General features: G+C 37.2%; 1 protein-coding gene across 20 annotated transcripts in view; it reads right to left on the reverse strand.

The window, feature by feature from the left end:
- Positions 1–17,791, reverse strand: part of ATP2B2 (ATPase plasma membrane Ca2+ transporting 2) — a 393,712-nt gene that overhangs the window by 38,438 nt on the left and 337,483 nt on the right. For all 20 annotated transcript variants that reach the window (XM_071813028.1, XM_065845964.2, XM_071813033.1 and 17 more), the window contains 4 exons: positions 15,542–15,783; positions 14,726–14,960; positions 8,156–8,335; positions 7,002–7,089 (listed from right to left, as the gene is read on the reverse strand). In XM_071813028.1, coding sequence (XP_071669129.1) covers positions 7,002–7,089; positions 8,156–8,335; positions 14,726–14,960; positions 15,542–15,783 — 745 coding nt within the window. The remainder of the gene's footprint in view (positions 1–7,001; positions 7,090–8,155; positions 8,336–14,725; positions 14,961–15,541; positions 15,784–17,791) is intronic.

Consider the following 17,791-nt stretch of genomic DNA (forward strand, 5'->3'; position numbering starts at 1 on the left):
CATCATCAAAACACCAACAAAACTTGCCTAGACTTCAAAGGGAATGACATCAGCTCATGTATTAATAGTTATTTTGGAAGATTTCTACTATTTAAAATGATGTGTCACAGTAAAGCCATTTCAGCCCAGCTCTCTGACCAAACGTCAATGAAAGGATTTGCTGAAGACTTCAGGTCATGCTGAAAACTCTCCTAAAGTGGGACTGAATGGTAATATCTGCTTTACTGGGATGCCTCTGGCGATCAGCTGAACCTAAAGATAACAAATGCCATTGATGAATTTTATTTAGCTGGAACCAAATAAGCATTTTAACAGACATGTTGAATTCTGCCAAACAATAAGAAGATATAATTCTTTAAATTCTGGAGGCAAATATTTTAATAAATAGACATAATAATTTCTACTTTCATTTTGAGATAATTTGAATAAACAAAGCACTTTTCACTTGGTGAATTGAGTTTCATGCAACTAGCCTGCAGGGAAATATCTTCCACTTATGCAGATGGGGAATGTAAGGAAAAGAATAAAGAATTTTTCTAAGGTTACGGAAGAACCATGGTTTTTAATCGGATGGAGATCATTCACCACTCATGCTTTTACTTCCATGTCAGAGTCTATTTGAATATGTGTCCAGAATACAGCATTGTTGTGCAGGACACAAAAACACTTCCCCACAGCGGGGAAAAATGACAAAATTCCTTTTGCTAACACGTTTTGCACATAGTTACAGCCTCTAAAAAACAATTATCAAAACCTACCCAGTATGAAAAGCTTTCATTCTACTCTGGAAAGATAAAAAAAAAATAACTCACATATCAGATAACTAACCAGAAATAGGAAATTGCAGATTACAGAGCAATAGCTGCCTCTTGGCAAGGTTCAGGCTTATCAGGCACCCAGAGATTGCAATGCAGTATGGAAGCACTTAATGTCCTGTATTTTTCAGTCTTATGAAAATGGGGAAAAAAACCTATTCACTTTCCATTGGCAGTATGAACTCAGATAAATGGCACATTATTCTGATAGAATCTTATAATTAGAGTTTTCAATTTGTTGGGTGATTTGCTTTTGGTATTACTAAATAAACAGGAACATCAGCTGCCATCACTGTTAAAAGTATTTATCTTGGTCTTCACTTCTCATTACTACTACACCCTTTGATATTAAATTAATAGTTTAAGCTTCTGAAAAAAAGGCATTAAAATCTCTGATACATCGTGGTATTAATTGCTCCAGACAGGTAGATAACATCCTCGCACGGCTGGATTCCAAATGGGAGCACAACCCAAATAAAATTGAAGAGGCTCCAACAAATGACCTCCTAACAGATACAAATAGTACTCTAATGTCAATGACGACACTACCCAACTGCTCTACGTCAGCCAGTTGCTGGATGCAGCTCAGTCATTTACAAGATTTCATTGTCATTTTTATCCCTAAAAGCAAACTATGCAGCTGGGATAAGCTCAACATCCTCCTGAGCACAGAACTGCATCATCAGCAGCGATGGAAAAACAGAGATGAAATGGTATCGGTCACCATCAGCATCTCAGCCACACACCTTCATCACAGTGACCCCTGCCAGTGTCATCTGAAGCATGTCGATGTGTGGCACAGCAGCATGTGGACACACTTCAGTGCTGTTCAGAGGAAGAGAGATCTTTGCAGAGCTTTCATCTGTACGTCAGACAAATTTCTAACATGAAGCACTAGTGATTACTTGGAATTCAGAGGATTTATCATAGCTATACCTAGACTCCCTGGCTTCTGCATCCACTTTTTGATCTGTTCCTCCTCCCTGCTTCCTCACATTTGAGAATTGTTGATTTGTTTCCAGCACTTGCCTCCTTCCTAACGACATCTCCTTTTACTTTTTCTTTCTTTGATATCATTCTATTACTAGTTGTGATAATGTTTCACATCCAGAATTTTCTTCAGTATTGAGGAATATACCTATGTAGATTTCACAAACAGTGTAAGGAGACCAGCCAGAAAAGGGATGTCTATAAAGGGGACTCACTCTGCAACCCTGAGCTGTGGAAACAACTGCTGCAGTGATCAGTGACAAATTTAAATACAGGCATCACCTCACAGACTGCCAATAAAGAGAGCCCCATTTCTTTAACATTCACTGGCCTTTCCACTCATTCAAACCAGCTAAAAAGAAACTTTAGTATTAATTAGTCATGTCTAACAGCCAGGAAGTGTCTTAAAAATAAACTGCTTTACTCACCGTAAAAATAAATACGCTTATGTATTTTAGTAACAAGAGGTCTGCAAGGTATAAGAGGGGAATTCCTAAAACTCAGCAAAGGTTACTCCCAAAACAGTCTTTGCTGTTTCATTGGTCTGTTCTTTTATCTTAAGCTGTGTAGCCATGACTATCCTCTGTCAAAACGAATTTTATTCAATAGCCACAGGAAAACACTGAGAGAATAACACACAGACTCTGCTGATGCTGCAGGAATTTAGGGAGGAGTCATGTAGCTTGCATAATGCACACATTTTTTGGAGCAAGCAGCTTGTTTCTGACGTGGGAGAAGATCATATTTAAAACAAGTATGTACAGCTATCAAGAGGGGCTCTATATGCACAAGCTTGCTGTGAAACATACCAGTACTGCATCCACAGCTGGAAGTGAAATATATCCTATATCTCCCACCTTCCTCCCATCTGACATTAAATGAAGCATTAAATCAAATCCACTCCAGATAACAATTTAAAGAATATTAACCAACAATGTGTCTTTCGTTTCTTTGACAAGGGACTATCTGTAGCCATGGTTCAGATCAAAAACATCGAGCATGGCCTCAGGTTCTCCCATTATTGCAGGATAAATCCCTCTTTATTTAAACTTGCATTGTCACCCTTAGAGTCACATCAGTAAGAAACTATTGGTTCTGGGAGGAAAAAAAAATCCAGGTTTAGATATTTCTTTCCATCTCAAAACAGGCAGGAATAACTTAGCTACAGTTGAGCATTTCAAGGATGCACACCAGTTCAGGGGCTACTGACACAGTAAAGCTGATCAGCCCGTATGCTTACACATATTTATATTTCTTAAACATAGATGCAGTAATATGTTTTCATAGGCATGTTCTGTGCGGATCAGTTTTTAATACTTGCAGACTTTTTGAAGTTCCCTGTTAATTTAATGAGAATTTAGAAAGTCTGTCTAAAAGAGAAAATATAATTTCACTTTAGTTACGCGCTTAAGTATGTGCAAGAATAGAGCTTTAAAGGTTAATGTAAAAGGACTATATATACCATTACAGACAGCATTGGTAATTGGTAAGTGAACAGTGCTCCACAAAGTTCCTGATATTAGAAAGGCAGAGAAGAACACGGCTAAAACGCATGGATTTCTGTACCAAGTACGCACCACCAATCTGCTTTATATTATAAGACTGACACACTAAAGGGGAACTTTGAAGGCATCAGTGCCTCCCACAAAGTTACACTTGACACAGACCACAGAGACCTCCGTGGTATTTACAGAGTAGAAAACTCTGGATTCAAATGCAGGATGGATCCTGCTTCCTTTAAACTATCTTCATGTTCCTGGCTTCAGGGAAAAGTTGGTTGAAGCTGACGTTTTACACAGTAGAACAGGTCAACTTTCTGAATGTTGTTTCATATGAATTTGGATAAAAGTAAATACTAAACTTTCTTCTCAAATGGAAATCAAAACCACTTGCAATTTTAGACATACTGGTGTTTCATTTCAGAATTACGTTAATACACTTTTTAATATTTTGATTATTCTACCTAGCCTCAGGGCATGTCCAGAATAATGGTGTCATGAATAAACATCCCATGCGATAATAGTTAAAATATTTTACTAATTAAGGGTAATTATTAAAAATCTTTTATTCTTTAAAGTTCCCCCTCTGCTTGTTATCAAATCAATATTACGTGAGAATAGAACAGTTGTTTTTAATATCACAGAAAAATAAATCCAGCCTAATTTAAACAGATGGGAAAGCACAGCTCCTCTCACTAGGAAGTGGAATATTTATTTGATCTTGTCTGTTCCTTCTGATAGGAAGATATTTCCCATCAGTACCAAACAGTTGCTTCCCATAGTATTGTAAATATCTAGACAATATTGAAGTATTTCAGCAACAGCATTATAAGGGCATGCCAGTATAAAGAATATGCATTTTCACTTGTTATATATTTTGAAATAGGGTAAAAAATATGAAATAATCCACCAATGGATGTCATAAAATCCATAAGAAATTGTATTTCAGTTGGATTGAGATATCTAACATTTTTGTTTTACTGAAAGCGTTTGTGATGATAAACCTTTTTGACTTTTTTTTTTCCCAATCTAACTCTACTTCAAAGCTGTAAATATTTGAGAGAAAGTGTCTGCCCAGCCTGAAAGGCTGAACCCTGCCTTCCTCTAGTCCCTTAGCAGGAGTAAAAACAAAACTGAAAACTAAAAATGATCCTTTTGCTGGGTGGGATTGTGCTATGCTAAGGAGAAAAGATATTCCCTCCAGCAGCTGTATGTCATTAAAAATTAAATATGAAAAAGCTTATTTTGTGATGTGTGTTTTTACCCTAGAGCAGATAGAATACATCAAAGAAGAGAAAATCCTCTTGATCCCTCAAGAATCTGAGAAAAACATAACATTTTAACAAGAGGCCCAAAACTAGTGAACATTCAAATAGTTTCTTGTAACTTTTAATGGCCCTTGGAGTATACCCAAAAAATTCCATCGTGATTTTCCACAGACTTGTTCTTGAACTTCATTAGATACTTAATTGCTCTATCATTTGACCTTGTTGCATCTTTAAAGCATTAATTGTATTAGTTGCATAAGGCGTTCAGTAGCAGTAAATATCTTTCGGATTGTCAAAGTGCGTATGCTATAAAACATCAGTAATTTGTTGCTTATTTTTCTTCAGCTTTGTATTGATTTCATTTTCTCTGGCAAAAGTCTCATTTTTCTCTTAAGGGAGAATCCTGAATGATTCAAATGAGTACTCCACTTAATGAAAGACAAATTGTTGTGTGTTTGTGAAACAAACTATTAAGCTGTGTAAGTCATGTCCCTCTAAGAAAGTCAGTATTTTGTATGCACTAGGAAAGTGAGGGGAATTCAGCTTTGTGCTGGTTTAATACTGACCTATGGAGCTGGTAACTATGTGTCCAAACCAGTGGTCTCCAAACCTTTTCAATCATGAACACCTATCAGTAAAACATTTTTGAGCACACACTCCCAGGACGTGTGTATTATTTACAAATGATACATATGTACTAGGATACTAATATATTATGTACATTATAAAACATACATTAGAAAGCATGAGCTAGAGATGAAATAAACTGTTTTTAAAATATAGTATTCTATGCAATAACGGTAAAAAATATTTTCCACCTGCATGCCAGTGGATTGTCCCTGCCGTGTGTGCCCCCCACTTCAGAGCCCACTGGTGTAAGCAGTGGCTGGAGAGGCTGAGCAGCTGTGGCAGCACAGCTGCACCTCCCCACCTCAGCACCAAGCCAGGCCTTACTAGGGATCTTAGTTCTCCTGCATGATCCATGCTTCCAGAACTGTGCACACCAAGCCAGGCCTTACTAGGGATCTTAGTTCTCCAGAACGATCCATGCTTCCAGAACTCTTCACATGCACTGGTCCCAATCCCAAAGGACCCAACTGATCCAGTCTTTAAATTCATAACGGCACTTCTGCTCTGAAGTCAATTAGGAATTTAAAAAAATTACATACTGCTCAAAAGCCTTTGTAGCCACTCATGTATGGAATCATATCAGTAAAGTCACCATGCCAAAGGGAAGGTCCACAAACTATTTCCTACCTAAATGTACTTTATCATTTAAGTAGCAGGCCAACTTAAAATCATCTAACTGACCATCTGGATCTTATCCTGAACTTCAGCTCCTCCAAGAATTGCCAAGAAGGGTCTCTACAGACTTTCTAGGGCCTTAGCAAAATTATCCATCTCTTTCTTCATCAGGAAGCCAGCAGCCACAGCCGTCCGCCGATGGGGCTTCTGCCTGTGCCAGCCCCACATCTTACCATGGCCAGAAATTATGTTATTCCTGATCAGAAATTTTCTGATTTGATCAGCTGTCTTTTAAGTGTGAGCTTCTAAGTCAAAAGCATGAGATTTCAAGTCATCAAGAAGCGTGAGTTACAGTCATGAAAAAGGCTTTAAAAAGAAAACTGCAAACAAATTCCTCTTTTATAGAGCATTCCATCTGCAGATAGTATGGTAAGAGAACATCTTTTGTATGGTGTAGTTTTTGTAGGACAAAAGCAGACTCTAAAATTACAGCCAGAAATCTAAAGGAAGCCAATGCAAATAATACAATTAATGAGCCTACAGGAAAACGGAATTGGCTTAAAATACCTACCTCCATTCATGTAATGCTAAAGAGGGCACCTCTTAATTACATGATCTCCAACAACTGCTATTGTAACATGAGAAGATTTTATCTTGGCATACTCTTTAAAAATAATTGTGAGAGAACAGATGTACTTGAGTGACTTGACTTACCCTAAATGAGCCTGTTCTTGTATTCTTCATAAAGACGTATAGGCAAAGACTACAAAATCTATGGCCCCTCATGTTTAGATGAAGAGCAACGTATTTCTCAACAATATTTTCTTCCTGACCAGCACACACATTTTCCCTTCCCAGCTAGATCCTCATTCTAGTCCAATTAAAAGTCACAAGGCAAATGTGAGGTTGCTTACATCTACTTGAGAGACATGTTATTGGTATTTCTGTTATTCCCACCGACCAGTTTCCTATTATTTTCTATTTGAAGGCTCAGGTAGAAGACAAACACAAGAGACTTGGTTATGGAGAAAAATTTCTTGCATTATGTATACATGTGCAATTAAAGATAACAACTCGGATAGGTTTGTAACAGCAGAATTTTTACAATGCAGATGATGTGCTGAGCATTCTTCAGTAACTTTGGCATTAATTTACACACAGACGCGCAGGGAGTTTGTACGCACCTTTTACCAAAGTGTGTTTGTCCGTGGGAGATGAGCGAGCAAGCACTCGAAGCTTTGGCCAGATTTTGTCAATCCGCTCTTGCTCAATCTGGAGAGAGGGAACACAAAAAAACCCCCAAAACAGTAAAACTGTTTACCTATGATTAGCAAAATGCAAAATACATTTGTGTCCATGTGTCAGATGATTCAGTTCACTACTCAGACCTGCAACTTTTATCCAAAAGCACAGAAAGATTTACAACAGCCATAAATGCTGCGAATGAGGGCAAGGTCAGAAAAGGTGGTTTGCTACCACCGAAGCTCAGCTGTTGGCTAACATAGGTAGATTTTGCCACAGGATCTAATCATCCTTTTTTAGTGTCTTTATGGATGTGAAGTTTCTCAAAGCTGATCAAATATGTTGACAAGTAACATTGTGTTGTTTTAGTCTACATTTGAATCAAAATTCTTCACTTTATTTTGGCACCAGTAATGGCAGAATTTTCCCTGTATACCAACAGCAACAAGGACCAAAACATTACATATACTAATGTTCTGGGATTCCATCAAACAATGCAAGGAGTAAACAAATGTGTCCACTTGTTAATGATGGACTCAAAGACATGATACAGAGTTTACTTTTTTAAAGCTGACTTCAATAGCCTGTATGTTAGCTTCATCTTTTATAAGGAGTTAAAAATCTTTGGAAGAGTACACTAATTATGTAAACTATTAGAGTGAGTGGATATAGCAGTACATTAGATAAAGTGGTATAAAATAAAGCAGTGGTACTAATGATTTTTAAATAAAGCTGGTTCCCAGTATAGGTTGCATTTTTATGAGACAGACCTGTAAATTCCTGCTGAGTTCCTTCTCCTCTTTGCTAACAAGCTGCTTTTAATGTTCTTAGTTTTGATTTCTCATAGACTAGTCCTGTGGTTCAGAACCTGCTGAATTAGGCTGGCACTAAACTGGCAGTGGCAATGCATAATGAAAAGTAAACACTGCATTTTCAGTGGTATTTTGAATAGCAAAAGGCTAGCGGCAGAAAGAAGTAGAAATCTCTCCAAGTAATCTTGGCTGCTATGAGGTACACAACAGTGCAGGAGAAAACATATTTCAGTGTTCTCCCTATTTTTTAATACCATATTCACAGTATTTAGTGGATCAATTACCTCTCCCTTCTCATTTCGGATCCTTCTGTTAAACTCTTTCCCTTCAAGGCAGAGGAAGTCTTCTCCCGGATGAATGATTCCACATTTTATGGCAATGGCACGGGCTGTGTTGATGTTGTCTCCAGTGACCATGCGGACTGTAATTCCAGCTCGCTGGCACTTTCTTATGGCTTCTGGGACCTATAAAAGCAAGATAACAGGAAAGGAAATTCCTAGATAAGAGATAAAGTTTAAGCCAGCTGTTTCCAATCAGAATATTTTGAGGCTAAGAAATTGATGAAGCAAAAAGAGAAATCACAAGTGTTATGGCATAAATAACAGCAACCTGACTATTGCAGAATTGAGGTTACACAACAAGCAAGACAAATCTTGCATCAAGAAGCACACAAATAATTTTTCAGATCAGTTGCCCAAGCTTCCCTTGAGTTCAGTAAAAAGGAGCACTCTGTAGCTTTTTTGACCTTTAGCATCAAGGTACAGCATGCTGAACCAAACATACTCAACATACATGAAAATATGAACTGAGAATATATGTATTTTGTATATAAAAGTGTCTAACTTCTGATCCAAACTTTGAATAAGATTATCTAAAAAGTTATTGTAATTTAGCACTACTACGCTAATTCATGCAAATCAACAAATGGAATTCCTAAGTGTACAAATTTAAAATTTCATTAATAATTTACATATTTTGAAACTGTAAAATTCAAACATTATTTTAGTTACAATCCTCTCTGCATGAGACTAACTTTTCCTTCTGCACAGTGTACATAACTGGTGAGAGAGAATTCAGAGTGTAACAGGGTCCATGAGATTAATGTAGAAGCTATATACTGACTTGGCGTCATATACAGCTTATTTTAAAAGGGTTTTGTAATTAAAATGTGCAAGTGCAAGGAAATTGATTCCTAATAATTAAATAAAACTCTTAATACATCTACTTGGGTATATGAAATCAGTGCCTATAGAAAGGCTACATGTCTATAGCTCAGCATCAGATGGGGAAAAACATGCATTCTTTTATATCACAATAATGGTGATTATTAATAAGTATCATTCTAACAAATGAATGCGGTCTTATCACACTTTTACATTACTATGAAAGCATTCTTCAAGAAAAAAATAACATTATTTTACATAGAAGAATAAGAAGTGTGTTTTAACAATTTAAGCACAGCCTAGATAGATGCCTTCAACACACTCCCGCTTCTCCAAGTTTCCATTTTTACCTAGAAGAGACTAAGGGCATCCCAGGATCCTCTTGAAGACAGAAACCCATCCCAGAGCTACAAGAACCAGGACTCCCTTTCTACAGAAGATGGCAAAGGACAGCTATAAAGAAATTAGAGGTTGCACTGGTTCTCACGTGTGGAGCAGCAGAGAGGTACTTGAAGTAGACAAGTGACAGTCTGAGAGGAAAGAGATTCCCAAAAGATGAGAACGACTTAGATAAGCATCTGAACATTAGGCAGTGATCCTAAGTAAACTTCCAGACAATTTGAAGGTTAACCCACAAGTTAAAATAGCGCCAAAGAGCTGGCGCTTGATGCTGGTTCTGCAATGTTGCCTAATACTTTCAATTTACATAATGCGCACATAAACCATATTTTAATAAATACCCCCAAATACATATACTTGACCACTGATGGCAGATTGCTGCTATATTATCAGCCGAGCTTCTTCAGGTGACCTATTTATATAAAATAGTGGGACTGTCTGACTGGGAATTATGTCAGCCATCGTGTACATAGACATGTTGATTTCCTGCAGAAACTAATAAGCAAATTATATGGAAATAAATGAAAAAAACTATTTAAATCAAGAAAGGGTATCAAAATGGCTATTACTGGCTACAGTAGCAAAGCCTTGCTATATTCTACTGCCCGTTCAGTGCAGCTTGCTGACCATAACCTCTATTATAGATACAAGGGCACTATAGAACTCAATGCCAATTAGAGTGGCATTAGTACAGAAAATACTAAGAAAAGTAGTCACCATCTCCAACATTACGCTATTTTGTGCATTTCTTGGTGTTTTCATTTCTTCTCTAGCCACAACGCTGAGGGCAGGACATGGGCTTTGACTGACAACTGCCGCTCTGATCCAGGGTGGGAATGGCTGTATAGCTCAGACTGCACGTCAGACAGAAATTACATTCCCTTAAACCATATTGAACATAATGATTATTACAATCAGTGAATACAATTTCACACCATGTTTCTGCATCTTTATTAAAATATTTTTTCTCAGGAAAAACTATTCACTTGCATAATGGCTCATCTGCTCAGTTGTGTTCTTCCTTCCTTCATCAACAAGAGGCAGTTGTGAGGCTTCTATTTGCCAAAATACCTCACTAATCTAACACCTAATTGAGGATCACTCCACCCTCTGACTCCATCTACAGAATGTGGTCTTTGCAAAAATGACTCTGTCAACACAGATTACAGAACGAAAAGAAAAAATAAGGGACACAGACTTGTCTTCCCATTTCCTCATCTGTACTAACTGAGAATATCCTTCCCACAAGCTATATCCTGGAAACATTATTTGGACCTGATGCCTTTTAACAAACTAAATAGACTTCTATGGGGGACATACAATCAGATTAAATTTATTACTTAAGCAAATGGCTCCTGATTTACCCAGTTTGGACATTAATAATCCTGACTATATCCCATTTGCCCATTTGGAATGCCCTCAGTATCCATGTTAACTGTGGTGAGCCTCTTGCATAGAATATAACAGATTTAGATGACTATCTGTAAAACCAGGACAGTGCATGAACCATGAAGGAGAAAAATAAATTACCATGCAAACAGAAAAAAAGGTCTATTCACATAAAGTGCCAGTCCTATTAAACAAGGTCATGGAAGGACAACCTAGTTTCAAATACATCTCAAATTCATATATAACTACAGAATTCTACTTTTTTTTTTTTTCCTATTTTCTATTCTATTTTCCTCTTCTCTCATTTTTTGGACAGCTGGTGGGTGGTATCTGATTTAATATTGTGTACAGTAATTACAGTTAAAATATTGTTCACAGTTTTTTATTGCTTTAAGGAAGAAAGAGTGTTGGCAGACTGAGTGGGCAGTGGAAGCAGATCTTTTCCATCGGTTGTGCAGAGCTTAAGTACACATTTCAAAATTTGCTGGTTTATTTTCTCTCTGCAAGGAAAACCTTCTCATGCATGAATACATACATAAACTGCCCAATGCAGTAATATCTATCAGAATCAGGTGGCAAATAAATAGGCGACATTTGGAAGTGATTTATGTTCATCTCCCAGCAATAACAGATTGTAGGCGTACATTGGCAAATCATTATAAGCCAGTATAGACTCATTAAAACCGATCCAGAAAGACTGTCAAAATCCACAGAGAAATCTCTACAGGAACAACCTGTCGTTCTGTTTGTTCTCTTCTTGTGTATTTATCCAAGGAAAAAACAACACACGCACAAACCAAAAACTAAACATCAAGCAGGTAGTTCAGTGCTTGATAGAAACAGCTGCTGATAATGAATAAGCTCGTGTCCGAATTAACCTAAATAACCAAGGGATTATGCAAAAGTCATGGTGTCCAGTGGTTACACTCCAGATAACTCTGGTCAGTTGCTGGATGTCATTGTGGAATAATTCATCCAAATAGTTTCTTTTAATGTACAGAAGGAAATGTAAGCGCAAGAAAGCTCCCAGCAGTTTGATGAGAACAGATGCGGCTGGCGTGACACCAGTGACACCACAGGGACCCCGTCCTGGATCTCCCTGAGGATGCACGTGAGGCACGTGCCACAGGAGCTCTGTGCACACCGGGAGGCTCCAACTGTGCCTGTGTGAACCCCACTGGCCATTTCAGTGAAAAGAAAAAACTGAGCCTTACCCAGGAAAAATGGGAATGGAATTTAAGGGAAACTAAAAGCTCCCAGGATGATGACACTGGACATCGGAATGACCTAATCTACCATTTCTGTCAAAATAAATTCCGATATCCATGAATACTGAGAATATTAATAGAACAGCAGGTGTAGTAGCATTTCTGATTTTTATGTTCTTTTTCCCTACAGAAAGCACTTCGAAAATTCATAAAGTTCGGTGGTGATTCTATTTAATAAGTGGGCTTAACACTGGCAAAATAGTAAGGTCCCTTGTAACAGCCTAATATCTTACTATTTGCATCTACAGTGGTGATTTCACTATTGTAACATATGTATATTACAATATTCCCATAAAGTCAGATATGCTATACCTAGCCAGTTTTTCTGAAATTTATGGGTTTTTTCTGTCTTGGGGTTTTTTTTGATTAATTTATTTCTCCTAAGATACTGCTACTGCTTTTTACCAATGTGTGGAGTAGTAATAATTGAAACACTGTTTTAAATGTTCTCATGATGTTATTATCCCTTTAAAACAGCTAAAAGGGCCAAGGAGGAAAACCAACCAACCAACAACAAAAAAACACCACCAAAAAACCCCACCACCCCAAATTAAAAAAAAACCACTAATCGAAACACAAGCAAACAAAAAACAACTGTCCAGCATTTGGTAGAACTCCGAAATCGTACACATTTTATTGTGACTTGCAATGAAGTAAGACGTGTTGCTGCATATTCTAGCGTTAAACTACAATAAATTCAATACATTATTAAAATAATTATATAGAAATATTTTCTCCTACCTTCATCTTCTTTGATCCTTTACACAGAAATCAGACTTGACCTCTATTTTTAGCAACACTACTCATTTTTACCTCAAGGTCCTAAGAAATTATTCCCTATGAGATGGGAGCAGTTCTCTGATAAAACACTCGCAGTAATCACGTGAAAGGATAGTTTGCAGCTATTTTCAATAATAACTGCAAATCCCCCTGCTCCCCGTTCCCTCAGGCTGTCATACCACACATAACCTGACCTGAAGCTGTTTTCTAACGAATGGATCACGAATCCATTTTGGAGGGAAAGGGGAGCGATTCACAGCTCCAGTGGTCACTGACAGTTAAAAACTTTCCGCCTTTATATATTTGTGAGGCATTGCTGCAGACAGAACATTTAAAGATTTTAAATTATCTTTAAAGAGATGCAGTGTCAGGTGTAGGGACAGATGGAATAGCAGCAAGAGACCACCTGATGACAGATAAAGCGAATGACATTCATCTGATGGTTGCAGAGATAAGGAGTTTATCAGACAGCTTTCACCTACTAAGATCTACTTTATATTATAATCTTCTTGATACTGAAAAAACCCAAGAAAGTCTATTATCATACAAAGCATAGCTATGCAGTTGGTACCCGTAGCTGTAATTTTACCATGCTAGTTTCCAAAGTTACAGGAGACAGCAGCATGTAAAGCCTACTTTATAAAGGACTCGAGGAAAAAAATCAGATTAATTTATACTTTTGATGTTTTTGTAAAAATAAAATAAATTCCTATCATTTCTAGTACTGCCGTCAGTTCTCACTGGATCAAATACAAAAATTCAGATGGGATTTAAAAAAAGATCCAGCAAAAATATAAAGTGAGACAGAAGAATCAAAAATACAAAGATGGGTGCCAAACTGCTTGCTTTTTTTCGCATTAGAACCCACTCTTTTTGTGTAAGAGAAATGTGAATTATCTTTCAATGACCTTACTCCTTAATCGCCTACTGAAATAACCAGAGAACACAAGAGTGGATTTCTGGGAGCAGAGGAGCGTTACTCACTGTCCTGGGTGCTCCAAACAAAGACAGCAAAAATGTCAGCACTTTCAGCTCTGGGACTTACCTTCTGCCACTGCTTCCAAACAGTAAAATGCAATTAAATCTCCACTATCAAGATGAATTATCAGTTACCATATACATAGGTCAAGAAAGTTTTTACCTCTTAATCTTTGAACTACTGTAGTCATATAATTTCCAAGTGTAGTAGCTGGTTTGTGCTTCCACTGTGCACACCCAATACTGATTTTCTCAGTTTAGTTGGGTTGAAATTTTAGTCATATTTTTACCAGCATTTAGGTACAGTATCCATGAAATCTGCAGCCTTTCTGTGGCAAAGCTTTTCCTTCTCCAAATAAAATATTAAAACCAGTTTTCCTGAGTAGCCACCCGTCTTAAGAGAACCAGTATAGTGGCCCCTGTTGCAGTAAAACACAAATCACCAAGACTGTGCCATTTTTCTGGAAGGCGAGCACATTGCAGTTCTAATCATGGCAATTACGATCACTGTGTGGCTTTACTTTCAGAGTTGTGTATCACCACATTACTTACAGGAAAATTCTTTAATATCTGGAAGCGCAACAAAACTTCTGCTAATCAGTCTTCCTGAACACTACTCCTTAAGAGAATGTTAAGTCATCTCAATCTGGAAATTCAACAAGCCCTATTTTGCTTTGTTTAAATATCAGGGGATTAATAGTTGATTTCTATCAAGTTAATTATTTGACTTTTTACCACGTAAAGTCTGTTTCTAAAGCTCTTTTCCATCTTCTTTGACAAAGCTAATTAAAAAGAAAAAAAAAACTGCAAGAACTCTGTAGATCAATTTATGTTCAGTTCTCTGAGAAACACTTTATAATGTCAGAAGTTGATATACCTCTGGCCTTACTGGGTCTTCAATGCCGACAACGCAAATGCAGGTCAGATCAGACAAGATGTCATTCTCGTTGTCCCAGTCAGGCTCTGGGCTGCTGCTGAAGTCTCGGAAGGCAACACAGATAGTTCTCAGTCCATCACAGGCCATCGGTTCAATCACTTTCTTCACCATTTCATCTCGGTCCCGTGGTCTGAAGATACGTGGTTCACCAGCTGCATTAAGGATCCTGGAACATCTTTTTTTATTCATGAAAAGAAAAAAAATAAGAAAGTTGATAGTGTGATTTGTGGCAGTGATTTGCATGACTGCTGAAAAGTATTCCCTTGTATCAGCTCATTTCATTCAACACTTTCCTTTTTTGATGCCACGTTTTGAATTTCTACTGTTAATTTCTAGATTAAGCAAGAAGATGCACTATTGAAGTATCACAGAGTATTTGTTTGTAACTTATTACAGAGACAACAAGAGCTCTTCATCCATTATTTCCTCAATACCCATGTAATTAATGAATTAAAGTGAAATTGAAAATTCCTTATTTTCCTAATAGGTTTAACATAAAGAATCCATTTGTCAACTACCCAATGCAGACCCAGTTCTTTGGCGAGCCAGTGATACGAAAAATAAGCCAAACAGTTCTGCAAGAGTAGGTGCTTTAAAAAATGTAGAAGAAAATCAATACCAGTTCATACTACTAAAGCGCGTTGTATTTCCACTCTAAGTAGAAAATTCCAAATACTGAAATCCCCACGTACATCTTATTAGTGTCAGAACATTCTGCATTTTGGGAAAGCACAGCAACGAATCCATAGAACTTACTTCTTCAGAACAATTTCAGAAGCTCCTTTGCTGTACATTCGGAAACTACCATCTGGCATTTTAATGACAGTGCTCATCGACTTCCTCACAGAGTTGAAGGTGTATACTTTATAGAGTTTCTCCTCAGGGATGAGGTTCCGAACAGGCTCATAATCCTGCTTCAAATCCAGGACGAAGCCCAAGAGGCCGCACTCTGTCTTGTTGCCTACCTGGCGAGGCAGCCCACCCTCCTTCTCTGGTGGCTGAAGAGAAGAAAAAAATAGATATGAATGTCTCTAATGATAAGCAGTACCCAGTGCATTCTGAATAACTAATACCAAAGTTGCAGTGTACAGTTTAAGATCTGAAACTCTTAACTGCACAGTCACGTGTCTCCTGATTTTTAAAAGCTTGCAGCTAATCCACAGAGCTGGAACAGACTTGAAGCACCCGCTCTCACAATGGGAAAATTTCTCTAGACGCAACTACTTTTGATCTCCTGCATTTCTTTTAGGTTAGCCATTGGTAGCTCAATAGCTTGTGATGGTTAGGAAATACATCGTTACAAATGAAGTAGCTTTCTTTAGGTCAAAAATAATTAATTCTCATTTGTCACAGAATATTTCCTTTTCTCACTTGCTTGGCATTATATTGGTTTGCTGATACTCATGGTTATAATGGTGAGCTAAAGAAAGATTCTGTCCTTTTTTCTACTAGATATTTTTTATGTAAAAAAATTCTGCATCTAATCATAATAGTAAATCTCAGTGAAAAAGGTATTTCCAACAATCCACAAAATATTAGTTCTAAAAGTATCTGTTTCAAGAATTACCATACTTTAGTCTGCTGCTTCAGACAATAATATGCTTCACATATTAGAAAAAAATGGAGTAGGCTAAGCATTTTGCAACTCCTGACAATTCTTAGACCGTCTAGGGACAATGAAGGCTTTACCTTCCCATTCAAAATATGAAATATAAATATATTTCATGTACAAACTTTTTTGTAATACACCTCAAACAAAAAGTTCCTCTGTTGTCAAGACTCCAGATTGACTTGAAGTGACCCGTGTGTGAACTGTAGACTGGCGATAACCTAAATTTTCTTCTACTCAGCAGAATTAGGAAAGTGTTGCTTAAGCTCGGGCTAAACTAGACGTAGGGGAACCAAAAGAAGGGAAAGTCCTTTCACAACTTTCACATTCTTAACAAGTTTCAACAAAGCAGGTAGCTGAGCAAGGGACAAAGCTCCTGTTAATCCATCTCCCTTCTCTGAGAGAAACGGACTTGATAAACCCCAATCTCATTGGTCATCAGAGAATCCACACAGGAGGGCAATTCATCGAAATGCATCGAAAACAGGGCTTGATTTGACTCAAGACACAACTGTAAGTCATCTTCTTCAATCTGACTTCTGCCTCATATTTTGCAGAATTAGAACTACAAGACTATATTCAGAATCCATGTTTAATTTTACTATAGACTTGAAAATCCGTTGTACTTTGGAAATAGGATTCATAGATAGATGGAAGTCCGTATACCGCCCCTCAGTGGGATGACGGGTAAAGTAGGGAATGATTAAAATTAAAAATCAGTAATCCAACTTAGATTTTAATTCTTGCAATCAGTATGGCCACAAAAAGGGAAAAAGGGACCTTTAAGAAAACATTAAGTAGGTATTCCAGAAAACCATCAATTGCAGCTGGTTTGAAAAATGAAGGTCAGATAGATACTAGTAGCCTAGTCTACAACTGAAGTAAGCAAATAAACACAGATTTTCATAAGATTCACCTGTAAGCAGGAAAATACATACCCAGTGACAGGCAGATTAATGTAATTTCTTTTTCAGAGAGATGGATCTATGGTGAGGAATACATAATAATCTAAAAAATCTCTGTCTCAAAGAGATTTATCCTTCAAAGAAGAAGTGTAACATCTTTCCTCTATATGAACAATCATTTTTTACTGAATTATATGGGTCATATTTGTGTTGCTATGACATTTTAGCATTACTCCAGGGTCAATGTAAAATACTGACACTCAGCAAAAATACTAATATGATATATTAATTTTATTGTATGGTATAACATCTTGCCCTGCAATAATCTCATTATGCTGTGATGTAACTTCCTTCTGGATTCTCAAATTCACTTAAGAATCCTTAATTTAAAACCCGAGAGCTTGTAGTTTTGTGTATCTGGAAGGATTGTTACATCCACTGGATACGGAAATCTCAGGAGTCAAAAAAACATACCCTTTAAAATACAGTTTT

The sequence above is a fragment of the Patagioenas fasciata genome, chromosome 10, assembly GCF_037038585.1.
Source record: "Patagioenas fasciata isolate bPatFas1 chromosome 10, bPatFas1.hap1, whole genome shotgun sequence".
NCBI lineage: Eukaryota > Metazoa > Chordata > Aves > Columbiformes > Columbidae > Patagioenas > Patagioenas fasciata.